We start from the raw sequence: 19,161 nt of genomic DNA, 5'->3' as shown, positions 1-19,161 counted from the left end.
CCTCCCGTTGTCCTCAGATGTTCTGTCACAGAAGGGTGGGGGGGTGGAGGTGTGCTCTCCCTGCCTCCGGCTCTCCATGTGTGCACCAGAACAGAACCACGCCACAAATACATTTTGAATGATAAACATATATATTTGTTTTGGATGGTTTGGAGTTGACCTGAAGCTGCTGGCTGTCTCTGTGTCCCGCTGTGGGTTTCTCAGGAGGTGCTGAAGGTGATGCGCACCATGGATGACCGCATCGTCCACGGACTGAACACCACCGTGCCCACAGTTTCCTTCTCAGGCATGCCACGGTGTGACCGGTGTGACCGTGGCATGGCGTCAAAGTTTGATTAAACGCCATCAAAACACGAGGTTCTGTATCTCGGACATACATGGTCCAATCGAGTCCAAACTAGACATGTAAGACAAGAGTCCCGGCCTGATGACATCTACACAGAAATCATGACTTAAAATCACAGCGCCAAAAGGGCGCCAAACAAGTTTGTCATGAGTTACACCCATACAACAATCAAAGCATTCTGTACTTCTGTTTTGGCAAGAATCCGGCTCCATACAGGAATCTCCTGCTTCGTTGTTCACATTTGAACGATTAATAGTGATATTAATAATAATAATAATAATCTGTATTTATAGAGCACTTTTCATAACATATGTTGCAAAGTGCTTCATAAAGGCAGCATAAAAACAGGTTGTAAAACATCAACAACGTGTAAGATTCTCAGTAAAAGTGATAAAGATAAATAAACACACTTCATCAGAGTCATCGCACGAAGAGGTTGTGCAAACATTTCCTCAGAATTGTGTCGGTTGTGTTTTTTTCCACTGGTGCGCAGTTGGCCTATAACGGTGTTTTGTTCCCAGCAGTCAGTGACTTATCGCCCAGTCACACCCACACATATACTGTATATATACTGGTGTACGTGTTCCTCTACTGACCACTCAACCTCCAGGTTCACATTCTCTGCTTCCACGTCTTCTCATCTCTCAGGTATTTTGCGTTTATAATTCTATCTGATTTGACGTGTTGGGGATTTTTCTCACGCTTTGAGAGAATGTGTGTTATAATTTGGTGACATATACAAATAAAATTGAGTTTAGTTCAATCCCAACTCATCTGGTGGGTCTCGGGGGTCTTGGCACATTTTGTTCCGCAAAAAATTGTAATACAATCAAGCAGCAATCAGGTGCATTTCTGTTCAGATTTAAAAATATATATGTCTAAAAAGCATTTTTTGTTCATTACAGGACAACTGTACATCCTCAGCCATGGGCAACAGCGGCAGCAGCGACAGCATCGACAACAGCAGCATCGACAACAGCAGCATCGACAACAGCATCGACAACAGCAGCATCGACAACAGCATCGACAACAGCAGCGACAACAGCATCGACTACAGTGGCAACACCAGCGGAGACAACAGCGGCTCAATCAACATCTCATTCGGAAGATCAGTCCAAAGCTCAGTCCCAAGCTCAGTCCAAAGATCAGTCCAAAGCTCAGTCCAAAGATCAGTCCCAAGCTCAGTCCCAAGCTCAGTCCAAAGCTCAGTCCCAAGCTCAGTCCAAAGGTCAAAGCAAAGCTCAATCCAAAGCTCAATCAACATCTCAGGCAGTGTGCAGCTGTACCGGACTCTGAGCCATGCAAATCCATCGGGGAATATGTTCTTCTCTCCGCTGAGCATCAGTTCAGCTCTGGCTATGGTCTACCTGGGAGCCCGAGGAGACACAGCTGCTCAAATGGAAAAGGTACATCACACCATGTCACCATGTCATTCAGAGACTCAGAGCTGTGGGACCAGTTGGTTATGATGGAGCAGACTGAACGGTGTTTCTAAACCATCTGTTCTTCTGACTCTAGATAAATCCCCTGACACAAGGTCCAGTATGTGCTGTTCTCTGACAGCAGGACATTGAACTGACAGTTGAGTTCAGTTCATTAAACCAGTTTGCTTTCGGAACAGAAGAACAAATCTTACAGTTTCTTATTTGTATCTTATTTTCGTCTCATCTATTAATGACTTCAGTGTAAAAAATGTGCAGATTTTAATCTGCAGTGTCTCACTCGGGTTTCTACACAAGAAATCTCTATAAACAGATTCTACGTGTGAATATGTAGAATTTGCAGGTGAGAGATGAGATTTTGGCGCCTTCTGATTTCTACATTTTACAAGTGGGCTGGCAGGAAAACTTCCAGAAAATGTTCTGAGCAGCTGACTTGGAGATTAGCTTCCTCACCTACAGACCCTGGACTCTGAGGTGCACATCTGAAAGCATTTAAATGTCATGTGTCAATCCAAACTTCCACACAGGCCCTGTCATTCAAACCTGGTGATGATGTCCACGCTGAATTCAAGAAGCTAATCGCAGCCCTCAACTCACCATCGGCATCACACATTCTGAAAACAGCCAATCGTCTGTATGGGGAGAAAACCGCAAAGTTCCTCCCTGTGAGTTTTCATTTTCCACTTATCACAGCAGAAATTGATACTTAAATAGATTTTTTTTTTTTACTTCCTTGAAAGTATAAGATGAAATCTGCTCTCTGCAGCAATTCCTGGAAGCCACGTGTGAGTACTACCAGTCCGACCTGAAGACTGTGGATTTCATCGGGGCCGCGGAGGCGAGCAGAGTGGAGATCAACACCTGGGTCGAGCAGCAGACAGAAAGTACGACTTTACATCTGAATTGAATGAAAAGGGGAATAAATCTTTCTACATTGTTCTGAATTGTCAGGTTTTCTGTTACATTGCAGATAAAATAAAAGATCTCCTGAAGCCGAGGACAGTCTCTGATGGTACGAGGCTGGTTCTGGTCAATGCCATCTACTTTAAGGGAAACTGGATGAACCGCTTTGATGAAGCAAACACCAAAGAGATGCCATTTAAAGTCAGCCAGGTAAAAAAGTCGCTAATCAGAATTTAGCATGTTGTGTATTGTGTGTACTTTCATTTATGGTTATTACATTCTATGTCCCTTAGCTCCTCAAACTAGAGTAGATAGTAATTTCACTTAAACTTACAATGGGATTTGTTAGAAACTTGATCCAAACGACTCAGTTGATTGTGTTTCTGTGTGTCAGACTGTGAGCAAACCAGTCCAGATGATGTTCCAGAAGAAGAATCTGAACTACAACTCCATCGGTGATCTGCAGATCCTGGAGCTGCCGTATGAGAAGGATGAGCTCAGCATGTTGATCCTGTTGCCTAAACAGTCCACAGACGGCTCCGACCCTCTGCTGAAGGTACACAGCGTAAAAACAATATTTTTTTTTCACATTGAGAAGCTCAGATAAAACCTGCTGCTCACTCCCCGTCGAGCACCTAACAGCAGACAGACAAAGATGGAGACAAGCTGGTGAAGGAAGTTGAACATCTATGCACTAAAAAGCCAGATATGTTCCTCAGGAGTTGGTAGAGACCAAAATGGTAAAACTACTACATGTGTATAATATGCATCTTACAACTGACCAGCCTGTGCAATGTTATTTGTCTTTAACAGACACTGAGTTTACTAAACAACTGAAGTTTAGCTAAAACGAGGACACAGCAACTCAATCGATGACTGTTTTTTTAGGGGGTGGAATATACAACAAGATGGAGAATATCCCTTGTACTGCACTTATTAATGTCTACCACCAGTTGGTGTTATCGGATGTTAGCGACCACCAGCAGAAGTTAGGGACATAACTTCAGTTGTGTACCTTAGCGTCATCAGATGTTTCAGCCTTTTAATCACAAGACACCCTCTTCTTAGTTTTTAGAGACGTGATCAAATGTATTTGCTCTGTTCCAGCTGGAGAAGGAGCTGACGCTGGAGAGGCTGAATGAATGGACCGACAGGGAAAACATGTTAGTCCACTCAGACGTCCACGTTCACCTGCCAAAGTTCAAGCTGGAGGAGGACTACGAGCTGAACGAGCCTCTGTCCAAGCTGGGCATGACGGACGTGTTCTGCGCGTCAAAGGCCGACCTGTCTGGCATGAACGGCAAAAGAGGACTCGTCCTGTCTAAGGTGATACACAAGGCCTTCGTGGAGGTGAACGAGGAGGGCACGGAGGCGGCTGCGGCCACAGCAGCCGAGGTCATTGTGAAGTGTTCTGGGTCGGAGAAGGAGGAACACTTCACAGCAGACCACCCCTTCCTCTTCTTCATCAGGCACAATAAAACCAAGTCCATCCTCTTCCTCGGCAGGCTCTCCTCTCCTCAGTAGACAGAACCAGGAGAGGAAGATATTCAAATAAAAGCTTAGTCCTTAAAATGTGGTCTTTATTTTCTGGGATTCATGCTAATTAGCTGGGTTTTTTCTTCTGTTTTTGCACTGAAATCATAGATGAAGATAATAATTAATGAAGAATATTTTTGGTCCAACAATGATTCGTGTGTTGATTTTGGAAAGACAATTTCTGGAGTTTGTGTTTCACATGTGAAGAAGCAGCAGGAGATCGTCCGGGTCAGACTCGTTCACAACAATAGAAGCTGTCCAATATTGAATATGGTTAAAATGATTCTATTAAGTAAGATATAAATGTGCAGTATATTTCCTGCTGTGACAGAATTGCGTAACATATAAACCAAAGATAAACCAAAGAAAGAATAATGATGATGAAGAAGTGATCCAGCAAAGTTTGTAATCAGAAGGTATTCATGCAGTTTATAGCAGAATTAAAAACTGAAAAGCAATAGTATAAATTGCACTAATGCCCACTTCAGAAAAAGGTGGCCCAAATGTTTCTGTGCTGTTTGTTATTCACCACTGTGTCACTCTCCATTGTTTTATGACCTGAAAATTCAAATTAAAACAAAGAAGAAGACAAAACAAGGAAATAAATACAACTGCATAAAACAAATCAAAAGGCATCAAATAGAAAAAATGCCGACAGAGAATGGGGTCAGCACCAGGTCACATAGATATTAAAACACACTTTGTATTTCTTATACAGTTAGAGTGGTGACTCTATATCTACACTCACTGTTTCCTAACTATGTTAAATATGTGGGAGCACAGGTTCAGGTGACCGGCTCATTTAAGGAAGCTGTGATTGACACTGCAGATTATTTTGAACACACCTCTAGATCCTGCTCGTCAGGATTTGTTATTCAAAACAAAATCATTTCACTTGAGGGAAATAGAACAATGAGCTGAGGTCACATTATGTCCCAGCTCCAGAGACATGTAGACGTCTGTATCAAACTATGCTAAAGGGCCTCACCTCTCTCTTGTGAGCATTGTCTGGCACCAGAGAGATTATAGTATGTAAGTGTCCTCGGTAATAGATACGTTGCAGAAAGGATCCAGGAAATAAAAGAATAAAGTTACTGGAGGGGTGTGCAAGTAAAATGAGCAGTTCACCGACATTTTTCAAGAAACAGGGCTGATGGAACACGTTTAAAATTACTGACAAAGAACCAACATTTTTTTTAATTGAATTAAAGGTAGTAAAACTCAAAGATCTGCTCGACTTCAAACTGCCAAAACAAAAAGCACAGTCATAAAAGATGTCTGACTGTCTGAGCCAAGTAGCCTGATAGCAGAAGGAATGAAAACTTTAAAAAACGTTATTACTATTAATTTACAAATTGTACAGATTGTACAGATTTATCCTTTTTAACTTTAACCCCTTTTTAATGTTGTTTATTTGTCTCGTTTTAAATTTAACAGTTTTGACTTGTACATTTTTGACTTTAAATCGATTTCTTTACATTTTTTTTAGATAAACTTCATGTTATAACATTTTCTGTACATTAGTGGTGATAAAAATATAGTGTAAAAGTATAAAAACATATAAAACATATCAAATCAGCGATAAATAAAATGAAATGACATGGAACCGCCTCGCCTGATTCCCTGACACTACCTCAGTGTCCCCGCGGGGTGGCAGTAGTGAGACCGCTCGGGAGTGAACCCACCGCAGAAGAAGAGAAGGAGGGAGGACAGTGCAGATGAAGTGACGCGTGGAAGTTGAAGAACATCTGTTTATAAACACACTGGACATCTACCTCCTCCTCCACCTGCGTGTGGATCCGTCCGAGCCGACCCCTGCTCCTCTTCCTCGGGGACAAACAGCTGCTTTCATTATTATTATTATTATTACTAGTAATAGTACTTGTAGTAGTAGTACTTGTAGTAGTAGTAGTATACTGTTAAAAGTACCAAACCTCCCCTGTACCTGCCAGTTTATTCTTATTATTATACACCTAGATACAGCTCAGTTAATGTAGTGTGATACATATAAATGTTTACTAACCTCAGTCAGGTTTTCATGTTGAACTTTTCGTCCATCCCATATGATGGTTTGCAGATTCAGTGACTTCTTTTAAATCACATTTTTACATGTGATGTCATCTCTTTATTCTTACATATTGCTTTAATTATTTGTATTTGCTCTTGTGCAATGTTGTCTCCTTTTTATTGATTCTTCTTATTTGTATTTGTTGTTTTGGCTTTTACGTGATGATATCTTCTTATTGCACATTGTATATCAAATATAATGATTTCATAACTTACTTTGTCATTATTTTAATATACAAAGTCATTGTTTTGAGAAATGGTTTTGAACTAGCAATTATTTATTTAAGAAATTAACTCATTATTGGTTTGTAACAAGTCATTATTTGGAGATACTACATCATTATATTTGATTAGTAAATCATTTCTTATCAGTTCCATGGAAATCAATATGAAGCAACACCTCTGACACACCCACATGTGTTCAGTGGAAAAAAGGTGTTCAACCATGACTGAAACAGGTATTGCAAGTTTACAGACATAAGACAATTCAAAGCGCTTTACAAATGCATGGAGGTGTATTCAGGGGCGAAGCTAGACATGTTTGATCCTATGAAAGAATATAATGCTGGCATCATGTTTATGAGTCAGAAAGTATGTTTCCATCCATCTGCTCTTATGTGTTTTCAAGTTGTGCATCAAACATTATTTTGCGTGGAAACCCAAAAAAGTAAAAATATCACAGTAGGTTTTAGACTTAGCTTTGTTTTAGACTTGTGTATCGATAACAAAATGCAACAAGGTGCAATGGAAACAACCTTGGGGAGAATCGATCATGATTTTCATAAAGCATGTGATTTCCACACACGCATTGAAACCAAAACATCAAATCACCTGCAAATGAGGAAACTAATGTTCACCTCAGACAAAAAGTTTATTTGAACATGTTTGTAAAGGTTAATCCATGTTAGTATTATTATTATTATTATTGTTATTATTACTAGTAATAGTAATAGTAATAGTAGTTGTAGTAGTAGTTGTGGTAGTAGTACAACTAGTAGTAGTAGTTGTTGTAGTAGTAGTATGCTGTTAAATGTACCCAACCTCCCCTGTACCTGCCAGTTTATTCTTATTATTATACACCTAGATACAGCTCAGTTAATGTAGTGTGATACATATAAATGTTTACTAACCTCAGTCAGGTTTTCATGTTGAACTTTTCGTCCATCCCATATGATGGTTTGCAGATTCAGTGACTTCTTTTAAATCACATTTTTACACGTGATGTCATCTCTTTATTCTTACATATTGCTTTAATTATTTTTATTTGCTCTTGTGCAATGTTGTCTCCTTTTTATTGATTCTTCTTATTTGTATTTGTTGTTATGGCTTTTACGTGATGATATCTTCTTATTGCACATTGTATATCAAATATAATGATTTCATAACTTACTTTGTCATTATTTTAATATACAAAGTCATTGTTTTGACAAATGGTTTTGAACTAGCAATTATTTATTTAAGAATTTAACTTATTATTTGTTTGTAACAAGTCATTATTTGGAGATACTACATCATTATATCTGATTAGTAAATCATTTCTTATCAGTTCCATGGAAATCAAGATGAAGCAACACCTCTGACACACCCACATGTGTTCATTGGAAAAAAGGTGTTCAACCATGAGAAAATCCTCCCGTTGTCCTCAGATGTTCTGTCACAGAAGGGTGGGGGGGTGGAGGTGTGCTCTCCCTGCCTCCGGCTCTCCATGTGTGCACCAGAACAGAACCACGCCACAAATACATTTTGAATGATAAACATATATATTTGTTTTGGATGGTTTGGAGTTGACCTGAAGCTGCTGGCTGTCTCTGTGTCCCGCTGTGGGTTTCTCAGGAGGTGCTGAAGGTGATGCGCACCATGGATGACCGCATCGTCCACGGACTGAACACCACCGTGCCCACAGTTTCCTTCTCAGGCATGCCACGGTGTGACCGGTGTGACCGTGGCATGGCGTCAAAGTTTGATTAAACGCCATCAAAACACGAGGTTCTGTATCTCGGACATACATGGTCCAATCGAGTCCAAACTAGACATGTAAGACAAGAGTCCCGGCCTGATGACATCTACACAGAAATCATAACTTAAAATCACAGCGCCAAAAGGGCGCCAAACAAGTTTGTCATGAGTTACACCCATACAACAATCAAAGCATTCTGTACTTCTGTTTTGGCAAGAATCCGGCTCCATACAGGAATCTCCTGCTTCGTTGTTCACATTTGAACGATTAATAGTGATATTAATAATAATAATAATAATCTGTATTTATAGAGCACTTTTCATAACATATGTTGCAAAGTGCTTCATAAAGGCAGCATAAAAACAGGTTGTAAAACATCAACAATGTGTATAAATACAAGTTCCGTGTAAGATTCTCAGTAAAAGTGATAAAGATAAATAAACACACTTCATCAGAGTCATCGCACAAAGAGGTTGTGCAAACATTTCCTCAGAATTGTGTCGGTTGTGTTTTTTTCCACTGGTGCGCAGTTGGCCTATAACGGTGTTTTGTTCCCAGCAGTCAGTGACTCATCGCCCAGTCACACCCACACATATACTGTATATATACTGGTGTACGTGTTCCTCTACTGACCACTCAACCTCCAGGTTCACATTCTCTGCTTCCACGTCTTCTCATCTCTCAGGTATTTTGCGTTTATAATTCTATCTGATTTGACGTGTTGGGGATTTTTCTCACGCTTTGAGAGAATGTGTGTTATAATTTGGTGACATATACAAATAAAATTGAGTTTAGTTCAATCCCAACTCATCTGGTGGGTCTCGGGGGTCTTGGCACATTTTGTTCCGCAAAAAATTGTAATACAATCAAGCAGCAATCAGGTGCATTTCTGTTCAGATTTAAAAATATATATGTCTAAAAAGCATTTTTTGTTCATTACAGGACAACTGTACATCCTCAGCCATGGGCAACAGCGGCAGCAGCGACAGCATCGACAACAGCAGCATCGACAACAGCAGCATCGACAACAGCATCGACAACAGCAGCATCGACAACAGCATCGACAACAGCAGCGACAACAGCATCAACTACAGTGGCAACACCAGCGGAGACAACAGCGGCTCAATCAACATCTCATTCGGAAGATCAGTCCAAAGCTCAGTCCCAAGCTCAGTCCAAAGATCAGTCCAAAGGTCAGTCCAAAGGTCAAAGCAAAGCTCAATCCAAAGCTCAATCAACATCTCAGGCAGTGTGCAGCTGTACCGGACTCTGAGCCATGCAAATCCATCGGGGAATATGTTCTTCTCTCCGCTGAGCATCAGTTCAGCTCTGGCTATGGTCTACCTGGGAGCCCGAGGAGACACAGCTGCTCAAATGGAAAAGGTACATCACACCATGTCACCATGTCATTCAGAGACTCAGAGCTGTGGGACCAGTTGGTTATGATGGAGCAGACTGAACGGTGTTTCTAAACCATCTGTTCTTCTGACTCTAGATAAATCCCCTGACACAAGGTCCAGTATGTGCTGTTCTCTGACAGCAGGACATTGAACTGACAGTTGAGTTCAGTTCATTAAACCAGTTTGCTTTCGGAACAGAAGAACAAATCTTACAGTTTCTTATTTGTATCTTATTTTCGTCTCATCTATTAATGACTTCAGTGTAAAAAATGTGCAGATTTTAATCTGCAGTGTCTCACTCGGGTTTCTACACAAGAAATCTCTATAAACAGATTCTACGTGTGAATATGTAGAATTTGCAGGTGAGAGATGAGATTTTGGCGCCTTCTGATTTCTACATTTTACAACTGGGCTGGCAGGAAAACTTCCAGAAAATGTTCTGAGCAGCTGACTTGGAGATTAGCTTCCTCACCTACAGACCCTGGACTCTGAGGTGCACATCTGAAAGCATTTAAATGTCATGTGTCAATCCAAACTTCCACACAGGCCCTGTCATTCAAACCTGGTGATGATGTCCACGCTGAATTCAAGAAGCTAATCGCAGCCCTCAACTCACCATCGGCATCACACATTCTGAAAACAGCCAATCGTCTGTATGGGGAGAAAACCGCAAAGTTCCTCCCTGTGAGTTTTCATTTTCCACTTATCACAGCAGAAATTGATACTTAAATAGATTTTTTTTTTTACTTCCTTGAAAGTATAAGATGAAATCTGCTCTCTGCAGCAATTCCTGGAAGACACGCGTGAGTACTACCAGGCCGACCTGAAGACTGTGGATTTCATCAGGGCCGCGGAGGCGAGCAGAGTGGAGATCAACACCTGGGTCGAGCAGCAGACAGAAAGTACGACTTTACACCTGAATTGAATGAAAAGGGGAATAAATCTTTCTACATTGTTCTGAATTGTCAGGTTTTCTGTTACATTTCAGATAAAATAAAAGATCTCCTGAAGCCGAGGACAGTCTCTGATGGTACGAGGCTGGTTCTGGTCAATGCCATCTACTTTAAGGGAAACTGGATGAACCGCTTTGATGAAGCAAACACCAAAGAGATGCCCTTTCAAGTCAGCCAGGTAAAAAAGTCGCTAATCACAATTTAGCATGTTGTGTATTGTGTGTACTTTCATTTATGGTTATTACATTCTATGTCCCTTAGCTCCTCAAACTAGAGTAGATAGTAACTTAACTTAAACTTACAATGGGATTTGTTAGAAACTTGATCCAAACGACTCAGTTGATTGTGTTTCTGTGTGTCAGACTGTGAGCAAACCAGTCCAGATGATGTTCCAGAAGAAGAATCTGCACTACAACTCCATCGGTGATCTGCAGATCCTGGAGCTGCCGTATGAGAAGGATGAGCTCAGCATGTTGATCCTGTTGCCTAAACAGTCCACAGACGGCTCCGACCCTCTGCTGAAGGTACACAGAGTTAAATCAATAGATTTTTTTCACATTGAGAAGCTCAGATAAAACCTGCTGCTCACTCCCCGTCGAGCACCTAACAGCAGACAGACAAAGATGGAGACAAGCTGGGGAAGGAAGTTGAACATCTATGCACTAAAAAGCCAGATATGTTCCTCAGGAGTTGGTAGAGACCAAAATGGTAAAACTACTACATGTGTATAATATGCATCTTACAACTTACCAGCCTGTGCAATGTTATTTGTCTTTAACAGACACTGAGTTTACTAAACAACTGAAGTTTAGCTAAAACGAGGCAACAGCAACTCAATCGATGACTGTTTGTTTAGGGGGTGGAATATACAACAAGATGGAGAATATCCCTTGTACTGCACTTATTAATGCCTACCACCAGTTGGTGTTATCGGATGTTAGCGACCACCAGCAGAAGTTAGGGACATAACTTCAGTTGTGTACCTTAGCGTCATCAGATGTTTCAGCCTTTTAATCACAAGACACCCTCTTCTTAGTTTTTAGAGACGTGATCAAATGTATTTGCTCTGTTCCAGCTGGAGAAGGAGCTGACGCTGGAGAGGCTGAATGAATGGACCGACAGGGAAAACATGTTAGTCCACTCAGACGTCCACGTTCACCTGCCAAAGTTCAAGCTGGAGGAGGACTACGAGCTGAACGAGCCTCTGTCCAAGCTGGGCATGACGGACGTGTTCTGCGCGTCAAAGGCCGACCTGTCTGGCATGAACGGCAAAAGAGGACTCGTCCTGTCTAAGGTGATACACAAGGCCTTCGTGGAGGTGAACGAGGAGGGCACGGAGGCGGCTGCGGCCACACCAGCCGTGGTCACTAATGGTTGCTGTATCTTCACAGCAGACCACCCCTTCCTCTTCTTCATCAGGCACAATAAAACCAAGTCCATCCTCTTCCTCGGCAGGCTCTCCTCTCCTCAGTAGACAGAACCAGGAGAGGAAGATATTCAAATAAAAGCTTAGTCCTTAAAATGTGGTCTTTATTTTCTGGGATTTATGCTAATTAGCTGGGTTTTTTCTTCTGTTTTTGCACTGAAATCATAGATGAAGATATTAATTAATGAAGAATATTTTTGGTCCAACAATGATTCGTGTGTTGATTTTGGAAAGACAATTTCTGGAGTTTGTGTTTCACATGTGAAGAAGCAGCAGGAGATCGTCCGGGTCAGACTCGTTCACAACAATAGAAGCTGTCCAATATTGAATATGGTTAAAATGATTCTATTAAGTAAGATATAAATGTGCAGTATATTTCCTGCTGTGACAGAATTGCGTAACATATAAACCAAAGATAAACCAAAGAAAGAATAATGATGATGAAGAAGTGAACCAGCAAAGTTTGTAATCAGAAGGTATTCATGCAGTTTATAGCAGAATTAAAAACTGAAAAGCAATAGTATAAATTGCACTAATGCCCACTTCAGAAAAAGGTGGCCCAAATGTTTCTGTGCTGTTTGTTATTCACCACTGTGTCACTCTCCATTGTTTTATGACCTGAAAATACAAATTAAAACAAAGAAGAAGACAAAACAAGGAAATAAATACAACTGCATAAAACAAATCAAAAGGCATCAAATAGAAAAAATGCCGACAGAGAATGGGGTCAGCACCAGGTCACATAGATATTAAAACACACTTTGTATTTCTTATACAGTTAGAGTGGTGACTCTATATCTACACTCACTGTTTCCTAACTATGTTAAATATGTGGGAGCACAGGTTCAGGTGACCGGCTCATTTAAGGAAGCTGTGATTGACACTGCAGATTATTTTGAACACACCTCTAGATCCTGCTCGTCAGGATTTGTTATTCAAAACAAAATCATTTCACTTGAGGGAAATAGAACAATGAGCTGAGGTCACATTATGTCCCAGCTCCAGAGACATGTAGACGTCTGTATCAAACTATGCTAAAGGGCCTCACCTCTCTCTTGTGAGCATTGTCTGGCACCAGAGAGATTATAGTATGTAAGTGTCCTCGGTAATAGATACGTTGCAGAAAGGATCCAGGAAATAAAAGAATAAAGTTACTGGAGGGGTGTGCAAGTAAAATGAGCAGTTCACCGACATTTTTCAAGAAACAGGGCTGATGGAACATGTTTAAAATTACTGACAAAGAACCAACATTTTTTAAAATTGAATTAAAAGTAGTAAAACTCAAAGATCTGCTCGACTTCAAACTGCCAAAACAAAAAGCACAGTCATAAAAGATGTCTGACTGTCTGAGCCAAGTAGCCTGATAGCAAAAGGAATGAAAACTTTAAAAAACGTTATTACTATTAATTTACAAATTGTACAGATTGTACAGATTTATCCTTTTTAACGTTAACCCCTTTTTAATGTTGTTTATTTGTCTCGTTTTAAATTTAACAGTTTTGACTTGTACATTTTTGACTTTAAATCGATTTCTTTACATTTTTTTTAGATAAACTTCATGTTATAACATTTTCTGTACATTAGTGGTGATAAAAATATAGTGTAAAAGTATAAAAACATATAAAACATATCAAATCAGCGATAAATAAAATCAAATGACATGGAACCGGCTCGCCTGATTCCCTGACACTACCTCGGTGTCCCCGGGGGGTGGCGGTAGTGAGACCGCTCGGGAGTGAACCCACCGCAGAAGAAGAGAAGGAGGGAGGACAGTACAGATGAAGTGACGCGTGGAAGTTGAAGAACATCTGTTTATAAACACACTGGACATCTACCTCCTCCTCCACCTGCGTGTGGATCCGTCCGAGCCGACCCCTGCTCCTCTTCCTCGGGGACAAACAGCTGCTTTCATTATTATTATTATTATTACTAGTAATAGTACTTGTAGTAGTAGTTGTAGTAGTAGTACTTGTAGTAGTAGTAGTATACTGTTAAAAGTACCAAACCTCCCCTGTACCTGCCAGTTTATTCTTATTATTATACACCTAGATACAGCTCAGTTAATGTAGTGTGATACATATAAATGTTTACTAACCTCAGTCAGGTTTTCATGTTGAACTTTTCGTCCATCCCATATGATGGTTTGCAGATTCAGTGACTTCTTTTAAATCACATTTTGACATGTGATGTCATCTCTTTATTCTTACATATTACAATTATTATTTTTTGCTCTTGTGCAATGTTGTCTCCTTTTTATTGATTCTTCTTATTTGTATTTGTTGTTATGGCTTTTACGTGATGATATCTTCTTATTGCACATTGTATATAAAATATAATGATTTATAACTTAACAAGTACTCCCACTATAGTATCTGTTCCTGCAGCTCCTTTGTTATAGGAAGAAAACTGAGACGTGCCACAGTGGTGAAAATAGAGGGGTTGAAAAATGTGCAAAACGTGACGGTGTGTGAACACTTTCTGGAGCAAGTGTGTGTTCCTGCAGCTATTTTACAAATCATAAACCAGCACAGAAAGAAAAGCAACACATTGAAAGATACACAACAAATCAGATTTATTCAATTATCGTTTATTAATTCAAAATAGTTCAATTTTGACTGTCAGTATGATCTACTATGATCTATGGTATACAGTATGTTGTTTCATGTTAGAATTGGGTAACATTGTTAAACATACAGAGCTGTTGGTGGAATGTGAAATGAACTGATGAGTTTTGTTTGTGGTCCTTCTAGAACAGGGGTCTCCAACACGTCGCTCGCGGGCCGGTTTTCAGTAGCTCGCCAATAGGTTCACAGACTGTGTTAAAAAAAACAACGACAATAAACGCACCTGTTCCCACTTCAATTCAATCAAGCACATAGATGTCCCACCCCCTCCAATACAAAATAATAAGTCCACGGTAACTTTGCACGTGATTTTCCTGCAGGCAGCTCGCTACGGACTGAAAAGGTGAACCAGCTAAAAGCAACACTTAAAAGACAGCAGTGTCTTTTCACCCAACCGACGAAGAAGGCCAACGCGGCAACGGAGAAATCGTTCAAAGTGGCGCACATCCTGAAAAAGCACAAAACGCCATTCACTGATGGCGGGATGGTGAAGGATGCGATGACCGCAGTGGCCGAGACGTTATTTAAGGACTGTAGTGGAAAAATAACTAACTCCTTTAGACTAACTCCTTATGACTCCTTGCTTCCTTCTACAACCTTTTATGACCCCATTCAATGCGAGGGTGACACAGGATTGTAAATCTACATGTCAGAAGGCCTGTGTCCACAGCAACAGCAGTTTGCTTTCTTCAACAGTATTGTTGCTGATGCATTTAGAATCCTTGTGAATTGATGTATTGGATGTTTTACTGTAGTAGTGCATTCTCCTATGTTGTTATAAATGAGAAAAAGGGGGGAAGTGTAGTGGAAAAATAACTAAGTGTGGTTGAAACCTATTTTATAGTTGAAGAGTAACTTTTTGCATACCTGTCCAAGACTCCATGACCTGAAATGTTTATGACCTGAAACCTGTTTGACCTTTCCATTACTTATTGACTGTCCAAAGAACCCAATGGAAATGTCTGCAAATCATTTATTCCTGTGCTTTAGTTCCTGTCTCAAACTGTGCCTACAGAACCAGTCTGAACTGGCTCTGACGAACAGCCTTAGTTCTCCTATATAAGATCCTTGCATTTGACTGTTCTCCATCTTCACTCTGAGATCCCTGTGACTCTCTGTGTTGATACTTTCTGCAGAAAGCCCCTATTAAAATACACGTAGGTAAATTTGGTGTTCCAGCCTCTTGTATTTCCAGATTTCCATCACACGACCATAACAGTAAGACTGAAATCCTGTCTGTCATCGCTGATGTTCAGCTTGGTGCTAACACAGTGGCACGGAGAGTGTCTGCGCTTTCTGCAGATGCAATGGAGCAGCTGGTTATTATTAGGCCCCCGAGCACCGAACAGTAGGAGACAGTGGGAGGCCCTATTGAAATTGTAAGGATTATTATTAGGGCCCGAGCACCTCCGGTGGGAGGCCCTATTGTATTTCGAAGGATTTGTATTTCCCTTTTGGGGCTTTTTCCGGGCCTAGACATGCTCAAATTGGGTTTTGAATTGCAGGGAATTCAAAACCCCAAAAAGTAATTGTATTCTGGATTAATTTGAAATGGTTTGTTGTCGTTTGCTGTTCGAATCATTTTGTCCACGCGTGGTGGTTGTCTTTGATTCTTACTTGAAATTAAAATACGTGCGTGGTGCTTCCCTGTTTGAATGACGTGTCCTCGGCCAAGGTAACCAACCCCCTGAATGAGTGTGGGGACGCCGGGTGGAACCTCCTGACCACACCACGGGAGGAAGTGTCAACGGGCTCGAATCCTACTTCTTCATAAAAGTTACTTTCACTGTTTGTGCCTGTCACTTCTGCACCAGTTGCATTAACGCGAATACATGGGTGTGTCAGGGTTCCCGCGGGGTCTTAAAAAGTCTAAAATTGAATTATCTGAATTTCAGGCCTAAAAAAGACTTAAAAAGTCTTAAATTTGATTTTGCTAGGTCTTAAAAATGTATTGGATTAGGAAGTTACTTTGCGATAACTTGCTCTCCAGTAAATGTGTTTTGGGGAAATGTCCGCGCTGCAAAGTAAGCAGTACGGTAATCAGTTCCCCCCCAACAATTCGTATGGAAATAGGACTGTATATGAGGAACTTATTCTTTTTAGCCGGTTCTGATTTCCAGCTCCGCTCCAGGTGTGTCTGCTAAAACACGGCTCAGACGACTTCTCTCTCTTAATGTTCTTTAATTTGGCAACAGCACAGTACAACATACGCTATGAAAGGCAGGGCAGGATATGGGTGGGAATACGTGTGGTTCTATAAGAAGAAATGATACGTGCGTGCAGACTACACACCTCCATATTAATAATGTACATCCTTATCTACCCGTATATACATATTATCTGATTCTACGTGTCAGGGTTTTTTCTCCATTACGAGAGCACACGGATAAAGACCATCACACGAGTGAAGGACACGTTTCTCATGAAAGGCTCAAGCTCTGCAAACCCAGCACACGACGGCTCACATGTAAACACACATGCTGTGCAGTGTGCACAGATGTACACACTCACTGATGCCCCGACATATTGGGAACCCCCCCCAGCCCCTCCGATCCTTCACACTGACAACAACTCAGCAACATCGACAGACGAGTGTAACTGTAGAGCTTTGATCCGATGTACTTTTCCATTTGGCCCAGAACAAAGCAGGACTCTTGTTTTAGTCCTCAGCAGATTGAGTTGCATTTCGTTTTGCATAAAAATTCTACTTGAATCAGCATTGGACTCAGTCGAATTTACGTTTATCTCTCACTGGTGTTGGGACCTGGTATTTGTGAACTACAGTTCGGCCTACATGTGTAGTCAAAACCTGACCACATGTGCTTTGTTCTGGAGACAAACCAGAGCCTCCAGAACTCAGTCTCCCAGGATGCTTCAACGTCACACACAGGTGTGAAAAATTACCAGGGACACAAGTTTCAACCACTATTGGTCACTCTGGGCCCCATGACCCATGAGGTGACCAGGCCAATATAAGCCAAGTCCCCCCTCTCTTCTGTCTCTTTCGACTCATTCTCTTCCACTCAACTCTCCAAGAGGAGAAGTGTGGCTTCTCCAGCTCACCTCTCTTTCTGCTCAACTTCAATGGAGGAGAGGTGCAGCTTTCCACTCACCCAGTGAGGGAAACTTCCTCACCACAAGCTCTACCAACCTTCAAGCAGGCCTGTCTGGAGCAGACTGCTAAAACCTTCCAAAAGGCAGCGACGCGAGAGCCTGCCTAAGAACTTCAGCACAAGAGCTGCATCGCACAGCAGAACCACAACAACAGGAGCCACAAACCAGCAAGACGACTTCACTGGACTTCAAACAGCACATCAACCTTTTTTCCCTTTTCATGGACGGGGAACACAACTGGGCTTAATAATTATACTAGGCTAAGCAAAGACTGTTTATTCGATTCCATGTGATGTTTATAAGTTTGATTTGTGTTGCTGTGATATTTTGGTTATAAGTTATTTGAAAGTTAATTTTAGTTATGTTATGCACTTCACAGTCTTTCTTTGCATGCAACTAGCTACTTTCTCTAACCTACACGCATACTCACGTACACATATTTATATAGTAAGTACACCTTTAGTAATTTGTGTTTGTACTTTATTATATTCATAATAAATGTTTTTCTTTCACAAATGTTGTTTTCATTAATATTGCATAGGTGTGAATTTTGCCAACCTCTACACTGTCAAGAACTCTATATCCTTCAACTTTGCTAACTATCTATATGCTAATTTTGGTTATAGTTATTCATTTAATACTTAATCAGATTTTCAAATTTGTACTTTGTACTTTTATGAGACTTAATCAATAAATTGGCTATCTTTTCCCTTCCTTTGACGGGTGGTGCCCCGAGGTAACTTTAATTAATTATAGTTATTATTTAATATTAATATTTTTAATATTAATATTCAATATTTTTGTCGAATAACCTAATTTATTGAATGCCGAAAGGCACACCATTTAATGGTGTCACGTTTATTGTATCAATTGCACAACACCGTCCATGCAGACAGTCAGATCTCGTAGTTTCAGCTGCAGTTGTGCACATACCCTCAAGCGGTATTCAACACCGCCCTCTGTCTCATGCGAGAACTTTTCCTTCACTCTTTATTCTGTGTACCTGTCGCTCTGAATCTGATGCTCGTAATAGAGACATTTGTGTGCGATCATGTGCACCCCCACTTCTGCCATATATTGAAAAGAAGCTGAAACAAAATGCCTGAATCCACCCATTTATTTGGATAGGCACCAAGAGACAGATGCTAACTAAGAGACAGACAGACGTAATGGAAAATTCCACTGATCAATGTCTTACTGCTGTTTTAACTGTTTTCTGTGCACTTGGTGATTTCACCTCCTGTTGACCTTTATATGTGCAACTGGGTGCTGGGGTTGTTTCCTCCTTCTATAGAAAGTGATGCAAGACGGCAAACGTTTGCTGTTTATCACATTGTATAAAAACGTTCCTTTTTAACGACCCGTGGTTGCACTCTGAAGCCTTGTTGCTGAC

At 40.8% G+C, this 19,161-nt stretch overlaps 2 protein-coding genes across 2 annotated transcripts in view; both read left to right on the top strand.

The window, feature by feature from the left end:
• LOC117760159 (leukocyte elastase inhibitor-like) overlaps positions 1-19,161 on the top strand; it is a 35,514-nt gene that overhangs the window by 6,388 nt on the left and 9,965 nt on the right. The gene's annotated exons all lie outside the window — the stretch shown is intronic.
• Positions 883-4,532, top strand: LOC117760157 (leukocyte elastase inhibitor A-like). The gene is made up of 9 exons (XM_034582967.1): positions 883-994; positions 1,252-1,293; positions 1,420-1,461; positions 1,582-1,752; positions 2,316-2,453; positions 2,555-2,672; positions 2,759-2,901; positions 3,086-3,247; positions 3,799-4,532. The coding sequence occupies exons 2-9, from the start codon at positions 1,273-1,275 to the stop codon at positions 4,213-4,215; spliced, it is 1,212 nt and encodes a 403-aa protein (XP_034438858.1). The 5' UTR covers positions 883-994; positions 1,252-1,272; the 3' UTR covers positions 4,216-4,532.

This window comes from Hippoglossus hippoglossus, chromosome 4 (genome assembly GCF_009819705.1).
Source record: "Hippoglossus hippoglossus isolate fHipHip1 chromosome 4, fHipHip1.pri, whole genome shotgun sequence".
NCBI classification, from domain to species: domain Eukaryota; kingdom Metazoa; phylum Chordata; class Actinopteri; order Pleuronectiformes; family Pleuronectidae; genus Hippoglossus; species Hippoglossus hippoglossus.
The sequence above is the reverse complement of the archived record's forward strand: the minus strand, read 5'-3'. Positions and strand labels throughout refer to the sequence as shown.

Coding starts and splice junctions, on each gene's coding strand:
- LOC117760157 (XM_034582967.1), top strand. CDS start 1,273: ATGGGCAACAGCGGCAGCAGC. Junction 2,673..2,758: donor GGTCGAGCAGCAGACAGAAA/GTACGACTTTAC, acceptor GTTACATTGCAG/ATAAAATAAAAGATCTCCTG. Junction 3,248..3,798: donor GCTCCGACCCTCTGCTGAAG/GTACACAGCGTA, acceptor GCTCTGTTCCAG/CTGGAGAAGGAGCTGACGCT.